General features: G+C 36.3%; 5 protein-coding genes across 6 annotated transcripts; 2 read left to right on the top strand and 3 right to left on the bottom strand.

Annotated features, from left to right (window-relative positions):
- Nucleotides 1–4,847: 4,847 nt before the first annotated feature.
- LOC113762931 lies at nucleotides 4,848–6,227 on the bottom strand. Its single transcript, XM_027306574.1, has one exon. It carries the CDS (start codon nucleotides 6,225–6,227, stop codon nucleotides 4,848–4,850), a length of 1,380 nt encoding a protein of 459 aa, XP_027162375.1.
- Nucleotides 6,228–10,353: 4,126 nt separating this feature from the next.
- LOC113763262 lies at nucleotides 10,354–11,973 on the top strand. Its single transcript, XM_027307022.1, has 3 exons — nucleotides 10,354–10,815; nucleotides 11,403–11,470; nucleotides 11,656–11,973. Exons 1-3 carry the CDS (start codon nucleotides 10,539–10,541, stop codon nucleotides 11,716–11,718), a joined length of 408 nt encoding a protein of 135 aa, XP_027162823.1. The 5' UTR covers nucleotides 10,354–10,538; the 3' UTR covers nucleotides 11,719–11,973.
- A 1,051-nt stretch (nucleotides 11,974–13,024) lies between these two features.
- On the bottom strand, nucleotides 13,025–15,872 carry LOC113763261 (protein phosphatase inhibitor 2-like). 2 transcript variants are annotated; one of them, XM_027307020.1, is made up of 5 exons: nucleotides 15,837–15,872; nucleotides 15,229–15,377; nucleotides 14,586–14,698; nucleotides 13,851–14,027; nucleotides 13,025–13,545 (listed from the first exon to the last, which is right to left on the bottom strand). In XM_027307020.1, exons 2-5 carry the CDS (start codon nucleotides 15,231–15,233, stop codon nucleotides 13,301–13,303), a joined length of 540 nt encoding a protein of 179 aa, XP_027162821.1. In that variant the 5' UTR covers nucleotides 15,234–15,377; nucleotides 15,837–15,872; the 3' UTR covers nucleotides 13,025–13,300. The 2 variants fall into 2 exon arrangements, with proteins under 2 accessions (XP_027162821.1, XP_027162822.1); XM_027307021.1 differs by having other exon boundaries at nucleotides 15,229–15,298.
- Nucleotides 15,873–17,354: 1,482 nt separating this feature from the next.
- Nucleotides 17,355–20,936, top strand: LOC113764175 (ADP-ribosylation factor-related protein 1-like). Its single transcript, XM_027308256.1, has 7 exons — nucleotides 17,355–17,499; nucleotides 18,377–18,561; nucleotides 19,024–19,164; nucleotides 19,537–19,645; nucleotides 19,778–19,839; nucleotides 20,305–20,408; nucleotides 20,553–20,936. The coding sequence occupies exons 2-7, from the start codon at nucleotides 18,469–18,471 to the stop codon at nucleotides 20,659–20,661; spliced, it is 618 nt and encodes a 205-aa protein (XP_027164057.1). The 5' UTR covers nucleotides 17,355–17,499; nucleotides 18,377–18,468; the 3' UTR covers nucleotides 20,662–20,936.
- A 1,062-nt stretch (nucleotides 20,937–21,998) lies between these two features.
- LOC113763671 (putative uncharacterized protein DDB_G0287975) lies at nucleotides 21,999–23,051 on the bottom strand. The gene is made up of 3 exons (XM_027307564.1): nucleotides 22,800–23,051; nucleotides 22,391–22,637; nucleotides 21,999–22,273 (listed from the first exon to the last, which is right to left on the bottom strand). The coding sequence occupies exons 1-3, from the start codon at nucleotides 22,947–22,949 to the stop codon at nucleotides 22,197–22,199; spliced, it is 474 nt and encodes a 157-aa protein (XP_027163365.1). The 5' UTR covers nucleotides 22,950–23,051; the 3' UTR covers nucleotides 21,999–22,196.
- Between the last annotated feature and the right edge of the window lie 1,367 nt (nucleotides 23,052–24,418).

The following is a 24,418-nucleotide window of genomic DNA, read 5'->3' as shown; positions in this document are numbered from 1 at the left end:
TTGATATTGAGACTATAATTTATGGGGGTAAAATGATAATAACTTTAAGGGCTAAACTTGTCTTTTTACTTTAATTAACAAATTTCGTTAAGTTTGACCGTTACTTTTAAGAGTAAAGTGACTAAAAGATAGCGTTAAAAGGGAAATTGATAGTGATACCGAACGTTAATGGGGTAAAATAATAATAACCCAAGAAATAGGTTTGCCATATTTTGTTAGACATTTTTGCCCCCTTAAAAATATGCCTTCACTCCACGTTGCCTTGTAATCGGATGATTCACCGCAAAAAATCGGTAAAATGACTCCGTTGGCACGTTTATGTGAGTTTAGTGCTCTTTTAGGCCATAAAAAAAAGTTAGGTACTAAAAGGTGCTATTTTGAATAGTTAAATGACCATTTTGGCCGTTCACTCTTTTAAAAATTCTATGGGAAGCAGAAAGTTACAATACATATCACACATTCGCTTTCCACGAGAGCAGAGAGGAGACAGGGTGTTGGTCAAAACTTGAGTACTGACTGATAATAAGTTGCTTTCATCTTTTCCGATATGAGACGTACTTTTCATACTTTTCAGATGGTCATAACAGATGAGATGAGATGATATGTAATAATAATGGGGGTGTTTGGATAGTACAAAGAGTAACTGGAAAATCATATTCACCCAAATCAGACAGACTTTTCAGATGGCAATAACAGACGAGATGAGATGAGATGATATATGGCAAAGAGCTACGTGACATTCACCCCCAATCTAACTCCATCCAAAATATTTGCTATGTCTACAACTTGAAGCTGTCCATCCACCACGTATCTACACTAATAAAGCAAATGAATATCTTCAATTTCCTTCCAAAAGTTGTGTCTCGAAATACATAATCCACAGCGGTAATTTCAGAAGCTTCTCCTGAAGTTTGTGACAATATCATATGATATTTATGAATGTTGAGAAATCTCACATACCCCCTTATTTTTAACTTTTTATAATTTTATCAATCCATCTAAAAAATATGATTTAAAAGCTCATTTTGGGAGAGATAAAATATTTCTATTCCAAAATTTCTCTTTTCTTGTCGACCTTTAATTTTCATAACAAACCAATTTAAATCCTTCAGAATTATAACATATTAATGAGGTTGAAAGATCTTTTGCAATTTTTAAAGTCATCAATCAAGAAATGCAAAAGAAGAACTATTATAATTAGAAAAATAAAATTTGTGCGCTGAAAATACCTTGAATAAGTATCTTAGCATGTTGTTAGTAATTTCTCTCTCTCTTGTTTTCAAGTCGTCAATTTTGGACAAAAAGTTAGAACATTAAAAAATTTTAAACAATTTATAAAATTCTAAATTCATTCAAAAAATACTTTGTAATAAAGAAAGTTTACTTTTACATTTTTTAAAACACGTCAAGTGAGTCTGTTTCTAATATTGCCATATGAAAAAATTTAGAAAGTTTAAAATTCTTAAATTTGTAAAACTCTTCAAATTAACTAAAACACCTTATAACGTACAAAATTAATTTTTTTGACTTTAATCACCTCAAACATACTCTAAAATAGTAATATTTTGTACCTTCAAAACACCAACTAATATAATTTATTCTATTAGAATTATGCTTTCACACTATTTCTCTTTATTTTCAGGCTTTTAGTAATGTATGTTTACTTTTGGAAGAAAATAGGATAACACAAGGGCAATTTTGGCATGAAAACATTTTCTCTCTCCAAATTTGAGTTTTTTAATAATACATTTTTGAAATAGATTGATAATGTTACAACAGTTGAAAATAAAAGAGGTGGTAAGATTTCTCAAAATTTAGGGGTATCAAGTGATATTGTCACAAACCTCAAGGGAGGTTTCTGAAATTATCCCCAATCTAAGCCTAAGATGCTTCCCATCTCTCTCTTTCCCTTCCAATTCTTCTTCATATCGTGCATCCGTGCACAGGCACAAGCAGGACGACTGATACATCACTTGCCTACACAGAGCATCACATTCCATGCTTCACGCAGATTGGCATTTAGCTAGACTGCCGGGAAATCTCCCCTATTAAAGATGTTTTACAGTGCAAAAATCTCGTGTTTCAAAGTACAAAATTCATAGGTGCTGGTCCTCGTTGGTCCGTAGGTCCAGTTGAACCTCCCCGTAGTTAGATTTGGATAAAGTAAGAGTAGGGATATAACGATTGACCAAAAAAAAAAAAGAGTACAAAATTGGAGTTGAGAAGACAACAGAAAATTAATTGTGTTTGGATTGCATTTTTCGTCATTTTTCATGAAAAAATTACTGTAGCGATTTGATATATGCGAGAAAAAAAGGTGATAGGGAAATGTGATCACGGAAAACGACAATGGGTTTGTTTGGATACCTCAATTATCCCAAATAATATTTTGCTTGCATCATAGACACATTTTCCAACCCACCTTTTTATATTTCCAACCACCTTTTTATCTCACATACATCACATCACAAAAATGCTACAGTAATTATTTCAAATAATTAATATTTTCCGACAGAAACAAGCAATCCAAACAAGGCAATTTAGCACTCCAAATCAAGCCTTCAGAATGCTAAAGAGAATATTGAGAAAAAAAAATAAAGTCCATTACATTGCTTAAGTTCAGAGTGTTGCAGTTCAATTATTAACACACATGACACAGCAATTTAGCAATTGCTGATACGACATCCTCAAATTACTAATGAGCGGATAGTGTACAGAAACTAGAAAAAGAAAATCCTAAAATTTAGACCACTATTCAACATAGCAAAAAGTAGAGGAACAACAATTGGCAAATCCAATTCCCTCGTAGAGATAAGGAAAATACATGACAACTTCATCTATCATTTTTGCACGTAGCGTCAACTCAGTTTCTAGATTACTCTAGCACTTCCTTACTATGATAACGTTTCATGAGACTAATTATGTCCCCCAATCCAGACACAAAAATAGTCCAAGTAGGAAAGGTTATCCCATTCCATGATGGTGGCTGGTTATGAACACACGTCTACATTAACATAAAACATAATAATGAATCCCCTCTATTTGCACCCATTCCTAGTTTCTCTATGCTGTATCCAAGCTTATCACATGAACTGAACTACCATCTAAATCACCTACAAGCAGGGAGAAGAACTACCCAGACCTGAGATATCTTTTTGTTCTGACACAGAAGTCTGCCACTGGGAAGGATAACAGGATATGGTGGCACAGAGGCCAGACATGCACTGCAGAAAACCTCCCCAGTTTGTGGTCATTCGCTGTGGCGCGACAATACCAATCATATCCTGCACTCCAAGTCGTATTGAAACACCAATATTCACAAACTTATTCCTGAAACTCCTATGGCACCAGTCACAATGCCTCTACTTGTTTCCTCAGTCCAAGGCTTCTCATAATCCAGTAGAAGGAAAAGTACTGAAGAGTGGCTTTGAATAAAATTAAAAACCAAACTAAGTGTAGAAACTCGCCATATCTGGAACAGTTTCTGTATCATGCAATATGTCCGATTCAGTGGGTTCCTGGCTATTAGAAGGCAATAATAATGTGGAAACGGGTGCAGTATTTTAGCTTGTCCAGAAGCAAAACAGAAGCCTTATAGGAGTAATGAGGCAAGGCAAGCAAAGAAGGCAAATACTCAGAAAATCTCCACTTTCACGGACAATAGAAGTTCATTAAGGCTGTGGTTTAAGCAGTTAACTAATCCCACTTCATGTAGGAAACTAAAGGCCGAACACACATGCAGTAACTATATCCCCAATATCACAAGTACCAAAAGGCCAAGAAGCAAAGAAATCAGCATTATGTGATTATACCTTGTGCACGAAATTGGGATCAATAGCTTTGGGAACAGTTGAGCATGATTATTCAACATTGTGAATGGCTATGTAAACATGAAAGAGACTTATTGGAGGGTAAAAGTCAATTAGAGCATTAACTCCATGTGCAGCACATGGGTATAAAGATCAATATAAATATTTACCTATGATTAACATCTATTAACTTTAACAATAAGAACAGCAACCAAAAGAAGGCTAAGAAAAAGAGGTACTTTAACCTGTAATGGTACATTATTCAAAGGCCAACACTCTACATTTCCCTTTAATGACTTCAACACAGCTAAGAATAATTGTTTCTTCCACTCACCAGTCAACTTCTTAAAGCTAAAACAGTTGAAAAACCTACTTCTAAGCCCATGTTGCCATTAACAAACATTACGTAAATATATTACTGTAAGTCAGATAAGGATCAGATTCAAGAACCTCTAGCTTGCTAAAGCATTACCATAGTAGGACTATAAAAAATTTACCCTCACAATGCCGAGATCATAACCCCAAATCAACCATAATTAGTTATCACTTGAACATTAACATGAAGAAGAATATCAGAAGCAAGCGAATTTTCAATCCTAAATTATTTAAGAAAATTATGCATTGTCAAAGATGTCTTGCCTCATTGAATTACCCAAGCGGAGTGAAATAAAATACAAACTGGCATTATGAAGAATGTTGCAAATAAAACCTGTGAAAAATGTTACAGCTTGCCAGAAAATTGCAACTCATCAATGCAGAATGACAAGGCCATGGTTTTAATACAATACATGTTTCTACAAAGCTGTCCTCAATCTAAAAATAAGTAAGATTATGAATAAAACCTGTTAGAAATGTTAATGCTCATTGGAAAATTGTAACTAGTCAACGCAGAATGAGAGGGCCATGGTTTTCATATAACAATTGTTGCTACAAACTCTCCTTAGTCGACCAATCACATGGCTGCATATGAAACCAGAAAACAATCAACTCTGTCCTCAAGGAACAGACACAAAGCACACCAATGAAGAGCAGGGATTGTCAAGAAACGAACAGGAAACCACGCCTATAAAGAGTAAGGCTCACTGACGTAAATATAGCCCAAACAAAAGTTATCCACCAAGCCAGAAACAAGGCCATTTCTTTGACCAAAGCAGAGCAAGGCAGTAGATTACATGGCAACTTGAAATCTGCCAGCAAGTTAACATCAATATGGGATAATCCAAGAAGGAGAAGTGCAATCGCGGCAGGCGCAAAGAACTGCAGAACTACAAGAAACATGTAATGGTTGTGCAAGAAAACTTTTGCCCTGCTATAATCCAAGTCAGGGACCTTACTGGCATGCAATCTCTGGTACCAACACAGTACCGCTTCATTTAAAAACATCTGCACATTTGGCCGCAAAGACAAAATTTGCAAAATACCAGAACTGAACATGCACCAAACCCTGAACTTGTAGAAATCTGATCGCAACATGCCCAATCTACCTATCAACTCCTCAGTATATCTGTTCCTACCATTGGAATGAAGCCCTTTGATTCCATCAGATTTATCGCAGACGAGGAGTTCAATAAACGGGCCAACCCAAAGCGTGGAAGTGAATACAACTAACAAGTAATTGCCATAAAGAAGCATTCTTCCAAACCATCCACAGGAAATTATGGACAAATTAGAACGAATCTGATCAGTTCCAAGCCAAAAGGCACGAGCATTCCTCGTAGCTGGGATGTAAAAGAGACCCACAATGCAGCCCATTAGAACAGCAATAAAGAACTTCCCAAATCCGTCCAACGATTCAAAATCAAAATCAAGACCCCAACCGGGAACCATCTCCAAAACAATCGCGAGGCCCCAGAAAAACCCAAGAACCCCAAATACAAGACTCAACAGCCTCTCTGACCTTTTAGAAGCTGATCGCTCAAATGAAAGCTTGGCAATCAAAATTAACAATCTACATACCCCAACAATTCCTAACAAAATCGGGATCACGGACCCATTTTCTAAAATCCCAGAATCTTTTGATACTCTTAAAAATCTGTGAAGCAGCAAGCAAGAAATGGCAACCAGACTGGAATTAAAAGCACTACTAAACTGGGTATAATAAACCCTTGTTTGTAAGTGATCATCATTGAGCTTTAGCCTAAAGATCTGAGCTTTATTCTCATCAAACTCAAATTTATCTTTGGATTTTTTTCTGGGTTTGTGTTCAGAGTCGAAAGTACCTGGCCGCCGAATCGCAGCTCTGATACCTCCTCCGCCACGAGAAGAGTTACTGTTAGGGGGAGCGACATCATCTGGATGGACATAGGTGTGGAGGCCATAGAGAAAAAAAGCAGGGATCTTGAGGAAGGAGAGAAAAACCGTGAGGGAAAGACAAAGTGTGGCATGGAGAATGAGATTGCTGGATGACAAATAAAGCATGATTTGATTTTGTATTTCTGACCTTTTCTATGCACAGTGGCTAAATGCAAGTGAAATTGCGTCTAGTAGCAAAGCAGTAATCTAGCACCAGAATATTCCATAAACGAGGACAAACTGTAGAAGATTTCAAATGAAAGGGCGTTGGCCGTTCAGATGAGGAAGTTGCAATTAAGGACGGGCGTTAACAGTTAATTTGGATTGGTCAGTATCCTGGCTTTTTATTGATGAGATTTTGGGCACTTGGGAACAAATCTCTGCGTTAGACAATGGCGCCTATGGGAGGCGCTCAGACGATTCCTGAATGGGTTGGGCGAAATCAGAACTCCTCTCACATTGTCCCGACTCAGCTCAACTCCTTCAAATTCACGTTAATTGACTTGAGATTCGGGTATCACCCTCAATTTTTTCCTAATTCCTCATTTTCCCTTGTATAGTTTTGAACCAACCTGCCCAAGACAATTAAACTGAGTTTCAACCTATAAGACCCAACACTTTTTTGTTAAAATTCTAACAATGGTGAACTGGTATTCAAAAATAGATAGCTTATTATCTATTTTTTAGAGACACATTTTGTCTTGAAAATTTAGTATCACTTAATTAGTTCAGATATTCAATTTTTTGTTGTTAAACGAACGTGAACAGGATCTGAATTTATTAAATTTAAGTGCTGAATTGAATTATCAAATACAGTCTAAGTCCAAATATAATTTGTTTATCTTTTAAACTTTATTCCAGTTAAACTCAATTTTGAACATCAATGAATCAAGAAAGAGAGCCACCCAATCTCTTATTAATTAATAATCAAAATAGGAGTGTGTGTGGATAGTAGATTATTTGGAATAATTTTTGACAAAAAAAATACTGTAATACTTTTTTGATGTGATATATGCGAGATAAAAAAAATGGTTGAAAAATATGTTGATGATGTAAGTAAATAAAATTTGCCAAATAATCTCGATCTAAACAAACCCTCCAACAACATGTTATACCATTAAAACATCAAGCCAAATGCAAAAAATGTTTGGCTTGATTAGATATGTTTACATCTTAATCGTTCAATTACCATATTACCACTGTGAGGTTCTGATTCATTTTTTTTTTATCCTAATTGGTTTTGTTTTGCACTAGGTAATACTAAGCAACCCAATTAAAAAAAAAAAGGCTTTGATTTTGTTTTGTGACTAGGCCTTAACTTGTGCTCGCGACATGCAGGAGCCTGTTGCGCTTTTGCCAGAGACAAATTTTCACGACATCCAATCTTCCTTCGCACGCCCGACTAGTAAATTCATCATTGTCGTGAAAGTCATCTGTTATTTAATTGTTTCTAGTTTAATTAGATAGATTTACTTGTGAGATGCGAGCAACAAGTGTGTACAAGGAAAAAATTTTAAGCACCTGGTGAAATAAATAATTTTGGCAAAAATATTTTGCAATTAAAACAAGAAAAGAAATTAACACGCACATACATGTGTATGCAAAAACACGTCGCCGTCGGGAGGATTTTGCCTAATAATTAAGGTTGATATTTCGAAATTTAGAGGTTTTGATTGATGATTTCCCTACATTCTTCATGCTTTTGAAATTCCATTCATTCCTATTAGAAAAAGAATTAAAAAGAAAAAAAAAATTGTCTCACAAGGCATCACGGCGATGCAATTAGTTTCGAGACGCTGATGAGGCCATGTCATTGCGTGTAGGCTTGTCAACGGGTCGGGTCTAGATCCGAATCCGGACCGGATCCGTGAAATTATTGCGGGTATGGGTAGGGATTTAATTCCGTTATCTGGATCCTGATCCGGATTCGGATCCGTTTTGTCAAACAAAAAAACGGGTCGGATACGGAATATAATATTTCGACCCGTATTAGACCTGGATCGGGATATAAATGAATTAATAATTTAAAAAATATATATTTATCAATATAATTTGATTAGGGTGATGTATTTTAGTAAAGTCAATTTGATTTCTTTTCTTATTTGGTTTTTTCTTTGCATTAGTTAGAAATTAGTTTACAAATATATGTTTTTCTCATTTTTATTAGAAATTTTAAATTTTGCTAAATTTGTTTGGGTAGACCGGACCCGGATCCGGGACCCGCCGGATCCGGATCCGGAACATAGAATAAAAGACCCGTCGAATAAACGGGTCGGATCCGGGTGCGATATAGTAATTTCGGGTCCGGGTCCGGAATAATGAATTCCGGCCCGAACCCGACCGTTGACAGCCCTAATTGCGTGTCTATACCGATCAAAAGATCTGAAGCCCACAGTCAATCCAATGGGCAATGACAATGATCTGCATTTATGAAGTCGGACAGTCATAGGGTTTTCTTTTGAAATGGACACGGACCCGACCAAGATTTACGGCTCACTACTGCATATTAAAGCCCATAACCAACGATTCCAGGCAATCTATTTCCATTTTCCAGACCCTTCGTCCGCACCAAACGTGGGGTTAGTTAAACAACGAATTGCAACATTTCATAATTTTCAATTAAGGCCTTATTTAATAACTCAATTCACCACTTAAATTTAATGGATTCAGATCTTAATATGTTTAGATGCGTTGATACCGAAAAATTGAATATCTGAACAAAACTTGCTCCAAAAAATAAGTGATAAACTATTTATTCATCATTTGATGGGATACACACTTAAATGTATCAGATTTACGACTTAATAATTTAATAACTCAGTGGATTCAAATTTCAGTTTTATCAGATGCACCCTAAGATTATATAAATAATGCTAATACTCCATGATTAGACAAAAACTTCGTGATTAAAATATAGAGTCCAAAACATAAATAAAGAGAGGAAGAGATCGGCTTACAAGGATACTGGAGTAGGGTATGTGTAAAAGATGAAATCAGAAATTCCGAAGGAAATGAATGGGGTAGGAGGAAGCATTCATCACTGTGTTCTTTATGCGCTTTCGTGTCCGCAGAAACAGCAGACTGATGTTGATGTCACGCAGAGCATAAACTTTATTGTATTCCAGTTTTGGGGAGAGGAATAGGGCGGTGTTAGGGCGGTTGCGTAAATTGGGATTGAAAGCGTGGTCAAATAGGTAACGCGGAACAAAAAATCAAAAGCCACGATGACAGTCCAAATAAGAAGATATACAAAAGTGATCAGATTTTTTTGTTTTATAGCTTTGCAGTGTCCATAATTTAATTCAATCCCACAGGTCTCTGTGCTTGAGAAAAGATTCTCCCATGATATTGAACGACATAACCTCACCAAAATATCTCCTCCTTCCCCACCCAGAATTTAATCCCCGGCCTTGAGATATTTTTCACTCACCGGCTCTCCTGTACGCTATGCTATGCGCCTCGCTCCCATACCCTCACCAGCCGTCGTGAGCTCCACATCCTTGCTCCTTTTCATTCATTATAAATAAATATATAAAGACTGGCGGCTGTGGGGCACAGCACAAGGCGTTGAAAACCACTTGAGCTCTAAATCAAAATAATTCAGAATTTTCTAATAGTGGATCTTTCAAGAGAAAAATTTCTAGATAATGTATATTATACCTGACATGATTATTACGTGCTTATTCATGCTACTATTTTCGATCTCTTTTTTTTTGCGATGGCGAAGAGAAATATTAGGTTCCTTCACAAAAAGAATGATAAAAAGGGAAAAATATGTCAAACGATCTATGAAATAAAAGTACTGTATATATTTCGGCAATATCTACTTATCAGAAAATTTGACGTATTGAAGAAGGAAAAAAAAGGTGATAATTTTTCACCCAAATATATTTACTTACATCATCATTACAATTTTCAATACACTTTTTAATCTTTTCAATTATTTTTTTATCTCACATACATCATATCATAAAGAGTGCTATAGTAAAAATATCTCAAATAATTTACGATCCAAACACATTCATTCATTGTTGATTACGCGATACAGTAACAACTTTTGGATATTTAATGGAACAGCATTAGGATTTAGGCGAGATGAGCGAGCGGAAGGGAGCACGTGGCAGTCAGAAACAGTGAGAGAGAGTGTCTCTCGTTCGTTGGTCGACTAAAAATTATGCCAGCTTGGCTTCATCAGGTTGCTCTATAAAAGCCCGTACGACTCTCCATACCCATGTTATCATGTTTCTAGACTTATGACTTCCCTCCAACTCTCGCCCAACACAAGGACATAATAATACTACTACTGCTGCGGATTAGGACATTCACATCTGTTTTTTTAGGAATTTCTGGGGGAAACACAGCCAAGTCCAAGTCCAAGTCCAAGTCCATCGAAAACTAAAAAGCTTTTTTTTTTTTTTCTTTTCCGGCGAAGTTGTGATGGATATGGATGATAGCAATACTGCTACTAGGAAGAACAACGGTAGTAGTTGTGGAGGAGGATCGCCGAGTTGGTGGTGGACAGACGAGAGGCACGTACGTTTCTTGAACTCGATTGAGGCTTCCTTCGTCCGAGCCATGTTTGACCACAACAATAATGCCAGCAACCGTCGTCAGTGTCACAGCCTGCGCCTTGATCGCCCGTTACCTGACTGTTTTGACTCCACCCTAGATGTGGGGAAGGATAGACGACGGAGGCATTCTATTTCTACCTCAGGTATAATAATATAATTAATAGTAATTAATTATATTACTCCCCAGTTTTTCTTATATGTTTGATAGTATAGCAGTAGTATAATATCGCCGCTACTACTAACTAGTAACTACTACTTGCCAAGGAGGATAGACTCGAATGTAGTTTCTGTTCTGTTCTGTTCGGCGTAGACCCACATAATATGGTCGGACATTGTTGTCATAATTTACAATAATGATATGATGAAAAGTGTAAGTGGTACTGGTGGGTGGGTAAGAGTAAGATGATCGGGAGGCTTGTGAAAAACCACCATGTATTTCTGGCGCTGCAGCTTCTCTCGCTTTCTTTCTGCATTGTATTATTGATTCCCCCCGTTTGGCTAGAATTGTGACGTTTTACTGGCCATCCAAACAAAACACCTGCCTCATCAAAATGATGATATGTAATTGCAAACTACCGAATATGCCTCCCAGATATTTTGCTTCGCTTTTTCACTGTAGAATATGTATTTTTCCTCTCTCTCTTTTTTTTCTATTATTCTGGGTTCTGGAGAAATTACTACTATGATTTACATATAAAAAACATGTTGGTTTTGCTATCAAACGTGACAGATGCTGCGGAGTACTCATCCAGTGTAAGGACAGACAAGAAAAGTAGACGATTATCTTCACATGATCAGGTTTGCGCTGCTACTTTTATAGCTAGCTGTGGGAAAATACTGCTGATTTTTTCTTTTTTTTTTTTTAATAATTAGAGCAGCCATCCATCATCAGATGAGATGGTCCTTGATCTCCTCATCTTCTTCTTAATTGGGTGACTACTAATGGATGGATTGATTAATGATGGATGGGAGTGTCCTCGCAGGTGGTCCCGCAGCTGGAAGGTGATGATGATGGAATTAAAGATGAGAAAGAGAAAGAGGTGTAATAACCGTAAACGACCACCGGCACCGGCTGGAGGAATTCAGATTTATCCTCCTTCCGCCCCGACCCACTTTTATCTTCTAAGACTACTATTAATAGTAGTAGTAGTATTATTTAGTGACTTTTGTGCCCCGCTCTTTTTTTTATTTTATTTTTTTATTTATAAAAAAAATGTTTGTCATGTATATAATCAGTTCCTTCCAAGACTAGCATGAGTATCTTGCAGGATGCAGAAGACCAAAATCCTTTACTAGCGTTTTGTCCAAATTCGCTCATGGAATGGCATTTTGAGACTATCTGTCGTAGGCGCCCTGATACGTTATAGAAAACCCATGCCCTGATGGATGGATGGAACAATGACATCGAAATTCATATGGGTTCATGGGACAAAACAACAAACACCAAGTTGTAAAAAGTTGGAACTGTACTAATTGGTTTCAATACAGACCTTTTGAACATGAGACATGCAAAAAGCTGGCCCCCTTACGCTAGAATGAATGTCCAATCGACAGCGTTGATCTTGGAAGAAATCCTTTTCCTTCTGCAATGGCATCATTTTAGATCTTACCTGTAACGCAATGGATGGATTAACACGCAAGAGGCGAAGGGGTTAGCTGTTGACAAGCGGGCTTACGGTTTCTTTTTTCCTACTTAAATTTCTTCTCCAGTTTCCGGCCGGCGACATTGGGCCTTAACTATTCACATGCTGATTGTGTTTGGCATGATCTAAGTGCTAAACTCCGATGCTTGGACCCGCATGGAAACAAGTCTTATCTGTTCTGCTTCTGCGTCAGACTTTTACAATTCTGGACTCTTCCACCTGAGCTCCACCATTCATGTCAGCTCGTATATTGCAAAATTTACTACTGGCAGTGGCACACCTTTTTCTTTATCAGACTTCTGTCTACGACACTGCAATGACGAATTGCACCGAGCAATATCCTGTCGTCTTTGGAGCAAAAACTTGTGTAGAACGGTCTACAAGTCCACCCAAAGATCAAGTGGTATACATTGTGCCGCATCATCAACATTAATTAAAATGATGAGGCCCAGGCCCTCCAATGTTCTCTCTCAGTTCTTCTTTCAGTACGATGAAAATTCCATTTGCAGCAACATTCCAAATTAAGAAGGTTTCATTCCGCTTTCTTCCTCGATTTGCATTTTTCTTTTCCTTTTAACTTTGAGAACCGAAAGTACCCTTTGAATCAAATATCAAAGGGCTATGATCCGAGAGTCTTGTCGAACCAGGCAATCCGGTATTTCAACTTCAACCCTTCGATGCTTAAACTGATTGAACTCAAAATGGTTAGCAAGCTTAACTGAACTCAAAGCGCTAGGAACATTTTGACCTGAAACATTGTGCTCACCAAGCATCATGTTTTCAGCAACTGTTACAAGATTATTCCCTCATTCACCAGAGGAAGTCTGTCAAAAGATCCTACATATTAAAAATGCTTATATACATCTCAAAGGAAGAAAGCACACGTTCCAGATCAAAGCAGATCCGAGAATTGCAACAAAACCACCTCAATGAAAAAAAGAAATAAACATTTCCTGTAAATGTTTGTAAATGTTTGTAACATCAACTAAGTTCCATTGGCAGGCTTTGATGGTCCAGTGGCATCATTGTCCCCTTCTATCTCTATGTCTTTGACTCCATCAGCCAAGGCTGATGGGTCATTCTTACCCTTTCTCTCACCATTTTCATCCTCATCTTCAGATGCATCTTCAAGCAAAGAGCCCTTTCTTCGCAATTCCTTCACTTTGCGGAACTCGTCATAATGAGCCCGTCTGTGCTCCCGAAAGGTCCTGCTTCTTTCTGAATCAGAATCTGATGCATTTGTAGCAAATCATCTCTTAGAATCATATGGAACTGTATTGAAGAATTTATTCAAACAACAAAAATAAACATTAAGAGAGAAAATTATCATCCCCTTGAGTACTGCTAGCAGTAGCCTCAAACAGTGCAGCTGTCGTGTTGATCCAGAAAGAATTCTAACTGGTTTACCTATTTCATAAAAAGTGACTTTCCCAACAAAAAGCAAGCTTTACTTAAATTTCCACAAACAAAATTTTAATTTGAGAAACTACACAAATTTTGATGAAAATACAATTGGGCATTGATTGGAGATACACCTTCATCTTGATCCATGGCATCTGCTTCATCCTCAGATGATGTCCAGCCTGAGCGTCTTGAAGTAGTTTTACTGGAAGAAGCCATGTCATTCAATGCAAAACATATTGCTTCTGCATTCACTGGATCAGCAGCCAACCCATCATCAAAGCTACCTCCTCGTATAGGAGACAATGATCCTAACATGATAAAATGTTGACAAAGAACCAATTAAAAAAGCAACTGACAAGTAACGCAGCCAGTTGTCTCTTTTCTGGGGTGACGAACATCACTAATACTCAACTTGCATGTCATGCAAGATAAATCATGAGCTTAGCAATAAGTCATATTCACACCAAATACAGGAACAAAAAGTTTCTAGATAATTGCAAATGAGAAAACCACTTCAAGTTGGTCACAAGGGCAGTGAGATAAATAGCTTAGCGGCGATTGACATTTATTCCATGATTGAAGCTTAAGATTGACAGATAACGAATTTTGACAGTTCAGGCACAATTTAGTCCTCCAAACACCATTTTCCTGAAAGTAAGCCCACTGATTTAACAATCTTATCCACTTACTGCCCTTTATGGTCAACTACCACGAATGTGTAAACCTAACATACCCTTAGAGACCTCTTAGGAGAAAACAGAAAAGAAATGGGGAGGGAGGGAGGGAGGGACGGGGACAGAGAGAGGGAGGGACGAGAAGAAGAAGAAGAAGCATTGAAAGAAGCAAGAATACTCAAACAAACGTACCATCATCATCAATCATAGGATGATATGGCGTCTTTGGTTCTGTAATCTTCTGTCTTACAGGCTTATTTGCTTCAATCTCCCCAAGATTGGCTTCATCCCATCTCACACGTCCCCTGGCACCAGAATGAACATGCTCAGATCACGATATATCTTGTTTAATATTTGAGAGACGTCCAAATGATGCAGACTTTCTCTTGGACAGTCATGAATACAATTCTAAAAACATTAAAAATCAGAATGGAGAAAAGTAAATGAACAGAATAGTCAATTCTTTGCCAACAGTACGCCAACAACAAGAAAACCTCCAAAAGAGTTATGTATGATCATATTCATTAGCCAGACTAGTACTACTTCTTTAACATAAGTTTCTGTTCGTCATGCACATTTGACCAAACTCAATTGATTGAACACAGCTCCATACCGTACAAAACTCAATAACAGGCTTGAAATATGTGCAATCAACTCAAGGAAAATAACTCGCCACTTGAAATTGAATGGGAGAGGAACAACAAAAGAATTATGAAATCTATCTTTAGAGATTTCAAGCCTCAATCATGGTGATATTTGTAAGCATAAAATGCAGCCAATAAGTAAAAGATATAGGAACCCCAGTAAGCAGAAAGCATACGGAAGGGGGAATTACCTCATTTCCGCAGTCAAAAGGAAATCTTGTACAAATCCCAGCACGGGTTCAACAGTTGACCGTCAAACAGCTAGCAGTGAACAGCAAAACAAATCTGGTAATAAGCTTTTTTGGCTCAAACAAGTAAAATTTCCTCCAAATTAGAAGTTCTGTAGCAAGTACAGACAAATTCAGATTTTAATCTCCATCCACATCAAGGGACCATAACAACATTTTCAGGCTACGGTAAAACATTTTTAGAACTCGGCTATTCTATTAGATGAAAAATGACTAATCACAAACGAAGCCCTAATGGTTACTTATAAATGGAACCAGAACCCCCGCCCCCCCAAAAAAAAAAAGCTAAAGAACTACTTACCAAACAAGATAATTTATTCAAAATCAAGAACAGACAACAAAGAATATCCGATTAAGCACTTCTTACGAAACATTCAATTCATTGACAATTTTCATTCAATGTTCAGGGGCCCAGGTGCATGAAATTCGGAACTTCCCGATATTGCGAGAGGTTCGCCAAAGTGAAAAAAGAAATAACCAAGCTTATGGCATGGCAATGCAGGGGGGCGGTTGGAAAAAAAAATGGAAGAAGGAGAAGACAGAGATCGTACCTTTGAAAAGATGAAGGAATGGTAGCTGTTCCCTTGCTTCCTCTTGCGAAAACGTATTTATGTCAATTGTTTGAGGAAAGCTGCTTGTTCTACGATTCCTTTAATACCCCTGCCACTTAGGTGTATTAGCAAATCGCCCTCAACATCGCCCCATCACGACCGACATCATCCTGGGCTTTTCTTTTTACTCAAACGAATGTCCTGATTTAAGTTGCTGCAATAATTTGCAAGCCTTTTTGTATAAGAGATCCGATTAATATTTTCCTTACTTTTAAATTTTTTTATTTCAACACTGCCACACACACACATATATAATTATTTTTAATTGTGTAATATGCATGTATTTAATGGTGTTCATTTAAAAAAGAAACTAGCATTCTTAACATTGACCAAAGAGTTGGACGGATGAAAGGAAGCTAGTATCCCTTTTTTACTAGGATTGGAAATTTGACAAGAACTAATTATTTTTAAATTGTACATGCATCAACTTTTGTTTTTAAGTAAGAAATCCCAGCTACTTGACTTAATCATTCTCTCAAGTTTTAATTCCATTTATTTACTATTTATATCATATATTCATATGTAACGAGAGGGGAAGGAAAAAAAAAAGAAGAAATGAACACAATTGAGTAAGTTTGACTAACTCCGGATGGAAAGAAATAGAAGAAATGGAAATAAAGAAAGATTGACTTTGTTTCATGCACTTAATTAATTAAATGTAACTAGTTAGTGTGTTTGGATCGAAGATTATTTCACTTTATTTACACACATTGATTTACTAGCATCATCAAAACATTTTTCAATCACCTTTTTATCTCACATATATTATCTCAAAAAAAGTGCTACAGTAAAAAAATCTCAAATAATTTACAATCCCAACACACTCAGTATGGCTGCTAGGCTAGTGGGAGCGGGGGCCTACCTATATACTCATATTAGAATTTTGTTAACGTAATTAAGGAAGTTTGGAATTGCGGTTGTTTATTCAAAAATACTTCACCAATAGAATTTTTAATAAAAACACTTATTAAATACTTAAATATTTAAAATAAATTGTTTGAATACATAGTTGAATAAGTATTTATTGTATTAAATAATATGTAATATAAAATATTAAAATATATTTATCTCTTTATTTAATTCATAATATAAGATAAAATAATTAAATTTAATATTTTATTTTTTAAAACATAAAAGCTATTCTAATAATATTTTTAACGCTAAAAAGTTAACTCTAATTTTACAGAACCAAATGCCTCAAAAGTTTTTGTAACATCCAAAAGCGTTTTTTCACCGAAAGTACCGCGATGTCAAACGAGGGTGAAAGAAGATGACGTGCAGCGCACTCTGTTCCACTCAATACGGGTCTGGGTCAAACGTCAAAACTCCGAGTGTTCGAGATTGGCAATTTGGCAGTTGGCACAAACCAGGGAGGGCATTGTGGGAAATAGACATGAAAAGCAACATGAACGCGAGAACAATGGGCCGAGAAAATTATTATGAACAAAATTCCGTAATAAGCAACAAAACCGGTGGGGGATTTGAAGCTCTTCAAACAAGAAGGGAAAGGGGTTATTAAAGAAATTAAAAATCGAGCTGAAAGAAAATTCCCAGATAGCTCTATTTGATTTGCAATCTCGCTCATTCTTCTTTTCCGCATACAGTAAGAACATCTTCTTCTCTTGTGCAGTAGTATTATAGTAATTGATTCTTTGATCCTTGATCTGGAGCTTTTTTTTTTCTTTCTGTTTTCGGTTTATTGAATTTCAAGTATTTTATCAGTAAATAAGTAGTGGGGTTATTTTGTATCGAGTGTTCCGGATTCAAGATCTTGTTTTCCAGTCGCATTAGTTATTGAGCCTTTGTCGGTTCTGTATCACAGGCCTGGGGAAGATCAGGTCCTTAAACTCAGGGGAAGATTCATCAACTTAACTACGAAAAACTGAGATATACTGATTTTTTTCTCCCTATTTTCTTCGAAGGATATATCTAACCTAGATTGGTGGAATATATTGTGGCGAGGTTAGTGTGAGCATATACATATTGATGGCGTTTTGGACCCATCTGCTGTTAATTGTTGCTCAATATGGAATACAGATATGAATTTCATTGGAGGCAGCTATAATTGGGATTCCAGCTCTTTGCCGCTACACACACAGCATCTCGCAATATTTCTTTTATATCTCATAACTTTCTAATGATTTAATTCTTTGAAACTAGTGATCTCACTGACATTTAAGTTGTTCTAGGAGATATGCGAAATGCTTACTCCTTCATGGTACTGAATGGTGGGTTGAAGCAAATTGTGTTTCTTTCAAGTTTTCTGCCTTGGGTCTCTTTTTTTCTCTGTGTCTCTATGAACTCTTTCATTCGCAATTGATGCAGGAAAAAGAGTCTTACAGAAATAATTATAAAATAAAAATTTTGCCAATCAGCATGTTTTTCCCTTTCCTTTCTCTTGCTGACACCTGTTTGTCTATTTCTCATCCTTTTTTTTTAATTATTGGTTATTGTATCGATATCTTCCTTCTCTGTCTCAGGATATTTTTATTGATGGCTAGAAAATGAAGTTATCTGGAACCTACTGAGAGTTGAGTAGAATGCTTGATAGAGACAATATAACAAGTCAGAGATGTTTTCATTGTTTTATGGACTTTGGAAGTACATGTTCAGCAAAACAGAGTTTCATGTTCTTATTCTTGGAATTGACAAGGCTGGGAAAACGGTAATATCCTAACTAGTTTTCTTGCTTGTTGCATGCAGCTTAATTTTATACCTCTTGAATTCTTTATTTTTCTAATGCTACATAACGTTAAGCAAGCTAAGTTTTTCCATCTTACAACTGCACTTTGCATTTCTTCCACCTTTACATTTTTGTGATTGTATATTACCAGATTTCTTGAAGTTGAAAAAGTTGCCTCTGACTTCTACACTAAGCATCAGTGAGAAGTGTCTTGTTTATATTTTGTTTAAATGCAAAGGGAACTTCATTATGTTTTAAGAATTTTACCATAAATGTGCCTGAGTTGCCTTCTCCTCTGTGCTCTCCTATTCATTTATTAATACGCATGGACAATGTCTGCTTGTACTTTTGATGCAGTTTTACCCATACGAATTACTATGGATCAGTCTTATGAAATTATGTCTGATTATTATTAGTATTACTATTTATCTTTGATATGTTTAGACACTACTGGAGAAACTGAAGTCCCAATATTCAAATTTGGAAGGCCTTCCTCCTGATCGTATTGTTCCAACGGTGGGACTTAATATTGGTCGAGTTGAAGTTTCAAACACAAAACTTGTCTTTTGGGACCTGGGAGGACAGGTATTGAAACATAAGTTTCTGGTCTTCAATTGCATTAGTTTTCAGGCAAATGTGTATTCCACATTTTGAAATTTCTGTCTAGTAATAATAGAAGCTAGTTCTGTAGCACATCTCGCTAACTAAATAAAAAGCTATAACTGTGACAGTATTATCACTGTTGTCCCTGTGTGATGTTGCAAAACAGACTAATTGTCTTAAAATCTCCTTCTGCTGTATGATTATTAGGGAAAACATCTTTTCCCGTTGTTTTTGAACCATCATTTCTGGCATATAAAAGCCCTTTCTACTTAAACCACTTTGTGAGGTCCGTGAACTTGCCGTCTTTCAAACTGAGGAATTGGGTACTGATGTGTGATTGTCATGTTACATCAGCCTGGTCTTCGATCAATTTGGGAGAAATATTATGAGGAGGCACATGCAGTAGTATACGTTGTTGATGCTGCCTGTCCTTCACGGTTTGAAGATTCTAAGTCAGCACTTGGTAAGCAGTGTAGATCAAGTTAAATTAGTGAAATGTAACTTTTTGCATGTCATCATTACCATTTGTCGCTTGAGTTAGGATCTTCATTTTATGTTCTAATGTGCTCTGCTTCGTGCACAATGTGATGAACAGAAAAGGTTCTTAGGCATGAAGATTTGCAAGGAGCCCCACTTCTCATATTAGCAAACAAGCAGGTATTACTGTTTTTCACACCTTTATGCCTTTGTATAACCTCATTTGCAAAATGAAGAAAAGAACACGAAATATTGTTCACAAAAACTTTTTTCCCTCCTCCTTTGTGATGTACGTGTTACTGTATAGAGAATTAGTGCTGCATCACATTACCAATATATTTGTTGTTATGGGCTTTCCAAACATTCTTATTTCCTTTCTTTGATAATTGAAAAGGACGGAAAGGATGTTCTCGGTTCTTTCCTATGTGGAATGTTCTTTGCTCATTTGGTCGTAACCTGTGATATAAACATTTTGAATGCGCAAAAAGATAAATATTTATGATGATCTCTTTGTATATTCTTCCTTCACTTGATTAGTTGTGAAAGAAATTGAGGCATCTTGTACAATTACCAAAAGGTTTGCTATCAGTTCTCTTGTTCTTTGAAGCAATTGTTGCTAATTAAGATGCAAGATCTGCATTGCAGGATCTTGCGCAGGCAGTAACAGCTGAAGAAGTTGCGCGGTATCTAGATCTCAAGAAATTGGATGAACGAGTTTATACTTTTCAAGCTGTTTCTGCATATGATGGGTAAGTATAAACTGCTGGATTTAATTGTCCTAGAGTCCCAATTGGAAGCTTTGTGCTGCTTGTGGTGACGTACAAGAAAATGTGTACTTCGTGTGCTTCTTGTACATTAAAGGTTCTCATTCTAGAGTTCGTCATTGATTACAGGACAGGGATTAAAGAAAGCGTAGACTGGCTAGTAGATGTCATGGAGAGAAGTAAGAGAACTGAAATGTTAAGAGCTCGTGCTAGCGTAGGAATTTCTGGCCCTGCATAGAGATTAATTCTACCATTACAATTTATTTTAGCAATGTTTTGTAACTTAAGTAAATAGGGATTCAGCTCGGATCCTTCAGGGATTCGAGCTGGTCCTCACCAATTGATACATCTCCATTGCAAGCTGCAAATTCTTCTTGATGGAAGTTCCCATTCGCCTGGAATTTTGCTTCTTATTGTTCGTAAGAATGGCATACATGATTGTTGTGAAATTAGCTGTAAAACAACCCTACTTTTCTATACAGAATTGCTTCATCTGGGCTTTTACGGTTTTTTAACGATACTTTGCTATTGGTGTACCTGTCTGCGTTTAATTGGTGTCTAGTGTTGCTGTTTATGCTTTTCCTCTTTATTGGAATCCTCGGTGGCACCTGATAGTGCAAGTTGTATTTTGGTGGATTGAACTGTTATGCTTTCCTCTTTATTGGAATCCTCGGTGGCACCTGATAGTGCAAGTTGTATTTTGGTGGATTGAATTTGAAAGAGAGGTATCAATTGGACTTTTCGAGCTCTTGCTAAAGCTCGGCTTATAAATTATATGAATTTTTGGATTTCGAACTTTAGGGACTGTTTGATTTAGGAGTTTTGGTACTTGGAATTACAATAATTCCAATACTGTGCTCTTGGTCCAGTGTAATAGGAATTGACCAAAATCCTTATTAGTGGGGGAATTATTCCATTTTCCTTTCCAATTCCAAAGCAAGAACCAGGCGCCCCCTTAGAGTTTCAAGCTCATGTTAAAAAGTTCAAGTTCAATTCATATTATCATTTGAGTTTTAAGTTCAAATCGGGTTTGATGAAAATTCATAATTATATATAATATATATTTTATAATTATAAATTTATTTATGAATTATTAATATTTTATGTTGTATTATGGAGTGCTAACCAATCCGAGTGTTTACCGCCCCACTTTTTAAATTATTAAAGTCGCCAAAAAATAGAAATACATAATTTCTGGCTTATTCTTATAAAATTTGATCTGATCAAATGAATTTGTAAGAACACCCAAACCACCATGCACTTCATCCCAAACCCCCAACTTATCATGGAGGATTCTTGATAGTATATTTTATCAACAGAGATTTTATACTCAACCCAAGATGGATACTAGAATTCGAAACGATTAGTGTGGGCTCGAGGATTAATTTTATACTCAACGAAACATCAATACTAGATTTCAAAACAAATAGTATGGGCTCGAGGGAAAATAGGAAGTAATTATAGAGCAGAGCATCTTTCTTTTTGTTTTTATCATTTAATTCGCTTCATCGTATTCGTAATTTATATCTCTTTCCTTATATCAAACGGTATAAAAAAAAAAATGTACCATCCCAAACAGAAACCAGTTTATGACAAGAGAATGAACAGTTTCTGTGATGATCAAGAAGGAAGTTACATAAGCACTAGAGGATTGAAACTGAACTTTTGCCACTAACTACTCTTTTTTTTTTTCAAGTGCTTCTCAAGAAGGCAACAGGAAAATCAAATTCCCTCGCTTCTCCACGAGAGCGCAAAGCAGGATACGATGGTAATTCAGGCAAAGGTATATCCACAATTTGGCGCAAGGGAACTTGGCGTACTGATTTTTCCCATGGCAACAGTTTGAGGTCCTGAATTTAGCACCGAAGCATATGAGGAAAGAAATGTCAAACACTTTATTCCGTTGAATAGATTGATCTAGAATTCTGAGTTGGGCAATATTAGATAATGCAAGTTTGATTTATTACCAGAGATGAGCGCCTTTGGTCTGGTCTTGAACAATATCTTGTGGCGAATAATTCCAATGACAGCCAATTGTACCCTTGAATTTGACGGAGAAGCAATATCCCCTCCACTATCCTTCTCTTCCTCTCCCTCTCCTTCAACCACATCCTCATCTGAGACTCTAGTTTTCTTCAACACCAAAATAGGCTTCTTCAGGGGCACCTTCGTCCCCGTCAACTCGTGGTACCCTACTGTAAACGTGTAACTTTCCTACAAACCCCACCGAAACAAGTTTCACAGATATGCTACGAGAAGCGAGGGAAAAAAAAAGAAGAGAAAAATTCAGAAAATCGTCATGGTTAAAAATGAAGGCTGACTGGCCAGAAAAGGAATTAATTAATTGAAAAGGGAAACGGTGGGGAATTGGCAAACCTGAGACGAGGGTCGGCAGAGAAGGCCGATATGGAGATTGCGGAGGCGATCTTGAAAGGAGGGCTGGGCCTCAACCACGCCTTGGAGTTCCAGAATTGCCCATTCCGGGCAATTGCCTTGACCGCAGCTGCACTTCACCTTTATCTGCATCCCCCGTGCGATTACCCAACGGATGAATTGAATTCAAGCAGTGGGGGTGGATTTTTTTTTTGGGCTGTCAAAAAATGGCAGGTTGAAGGAGTAGTAACGAGGAAAGGTTGGAGGACAGACGGCTAGTGACCAGTGAGAGAAAATTAGGAGGGAAAACAATATGGATTTGGCGGCAAAAGGGCGGGCCATCCATCGATCTGGAACATCTTCTCTCAGCGGAAACAAAGGGATAATTTCGCAAAGCTCCCTTGAGTTTCGAACAATTTTTGCTTTTGGCACACTTTACGTGTGTACTATTTTTGAATGTGTACAGACAAAAGGATATATATATATATATATGTGTATATAAGAGTAATAATCATTTGGAGACATTTATTTGATGAATTTGAAGTCTTGCATGCGGGAGCAACAATCACTTGGCATAGTTGTGGAGAAAGGTTGAAATTTTTAAGAAAAAGTTGATTGAATAGAGAATAATCACAAAAGACTATTAACAAATGATTTGGAATGTTAAAACAAATATGTGATGTACTAGATGAACATCTAGGTATATAGAGACTTTATTATTGTAGAGATATCACATAGCATTTGAAAAATTATAAGTTTTTATTGGGATTGGGAGATCCTTTAAGAAAATTTATTTTATAATTTGGACAAAAAATGTAAAAAATGCACAACTTATGAATAATTTACAAAACATGTAAAATCATTCACAATAATATATAAATGACTTTTACTTTTCCCATCTTGAGAGAATTTCAAATTAATTTTTTTAGCCATCTCAAATAAGTTATAAATACAATTTTAAACACTTTTCCTTTTTCTTTTTAATTTCCAAGCTAGCCATATGGATAAAAAAAAGCAAAATGCTAAATAATTTATAAATTTTCTTAAATTGACTCAAAATAGCTTACATAAAAGGAAATATTTCTTTATTTGGTAACCTAAAAGATACCTAATTAACATATCAAACAAATAAAGGTGGATCTAACATTAAAGTTTTAAAATCATAATCAACCCTCTAAATTGCAACACCTTAGTAAAAGAAATCTACCCTTCCATCAAAATATTGATCCACTATTATATTTCCAAATAATTGAATCCTAAAGAAAACCAAAAAAATTCTTTTTCTAGTTTGAAAACATTGTAGATAAAAGTTTCTTTTTTTTTTGTATACATCTTCATACTTTTGTCTTTGCTTTTTACTTTTGATTAGTATACTTTTTATTTCGTAATAGTGAGGCAACCAAAGGGCAACGTTGGGGATAAACTATGTTCTCTTTCTTAAAATGAGTATTTTAATAGTATATTTTGAATTGGGTTTAAATATTACAAATATTTGAAAATAAAGGAGCTAACTGAAATTTTGAAACCTCAAAATGTTAAGTGATATTGTTAGAGGCTTCTGAAATTATCCCTATAACAAATGCCAAGGAATGGCTCTTCTTTTGTCCTTTTTACTCTTTTTG

This window comes from Coffea eugenioides, chromosome 2 (genome assembly GCF_003713205.1).
Source record: "Coffea eugenioides isolate CCC68of chromosome 2, Ceug_1.0, whole genome shotgun sequence".
In the NCBI taxonomy this organism is placed as follows: domain Eukaryota; kingdom Viridiplantae; phylum Streptophyta; class Magnoliopsida; order Gentianales; family Rubiaceae; genus Coffea; species Coffea eugenioides.
This window is presented reverse-complemented; position numbering and strand designations above follow the sequence as displayed.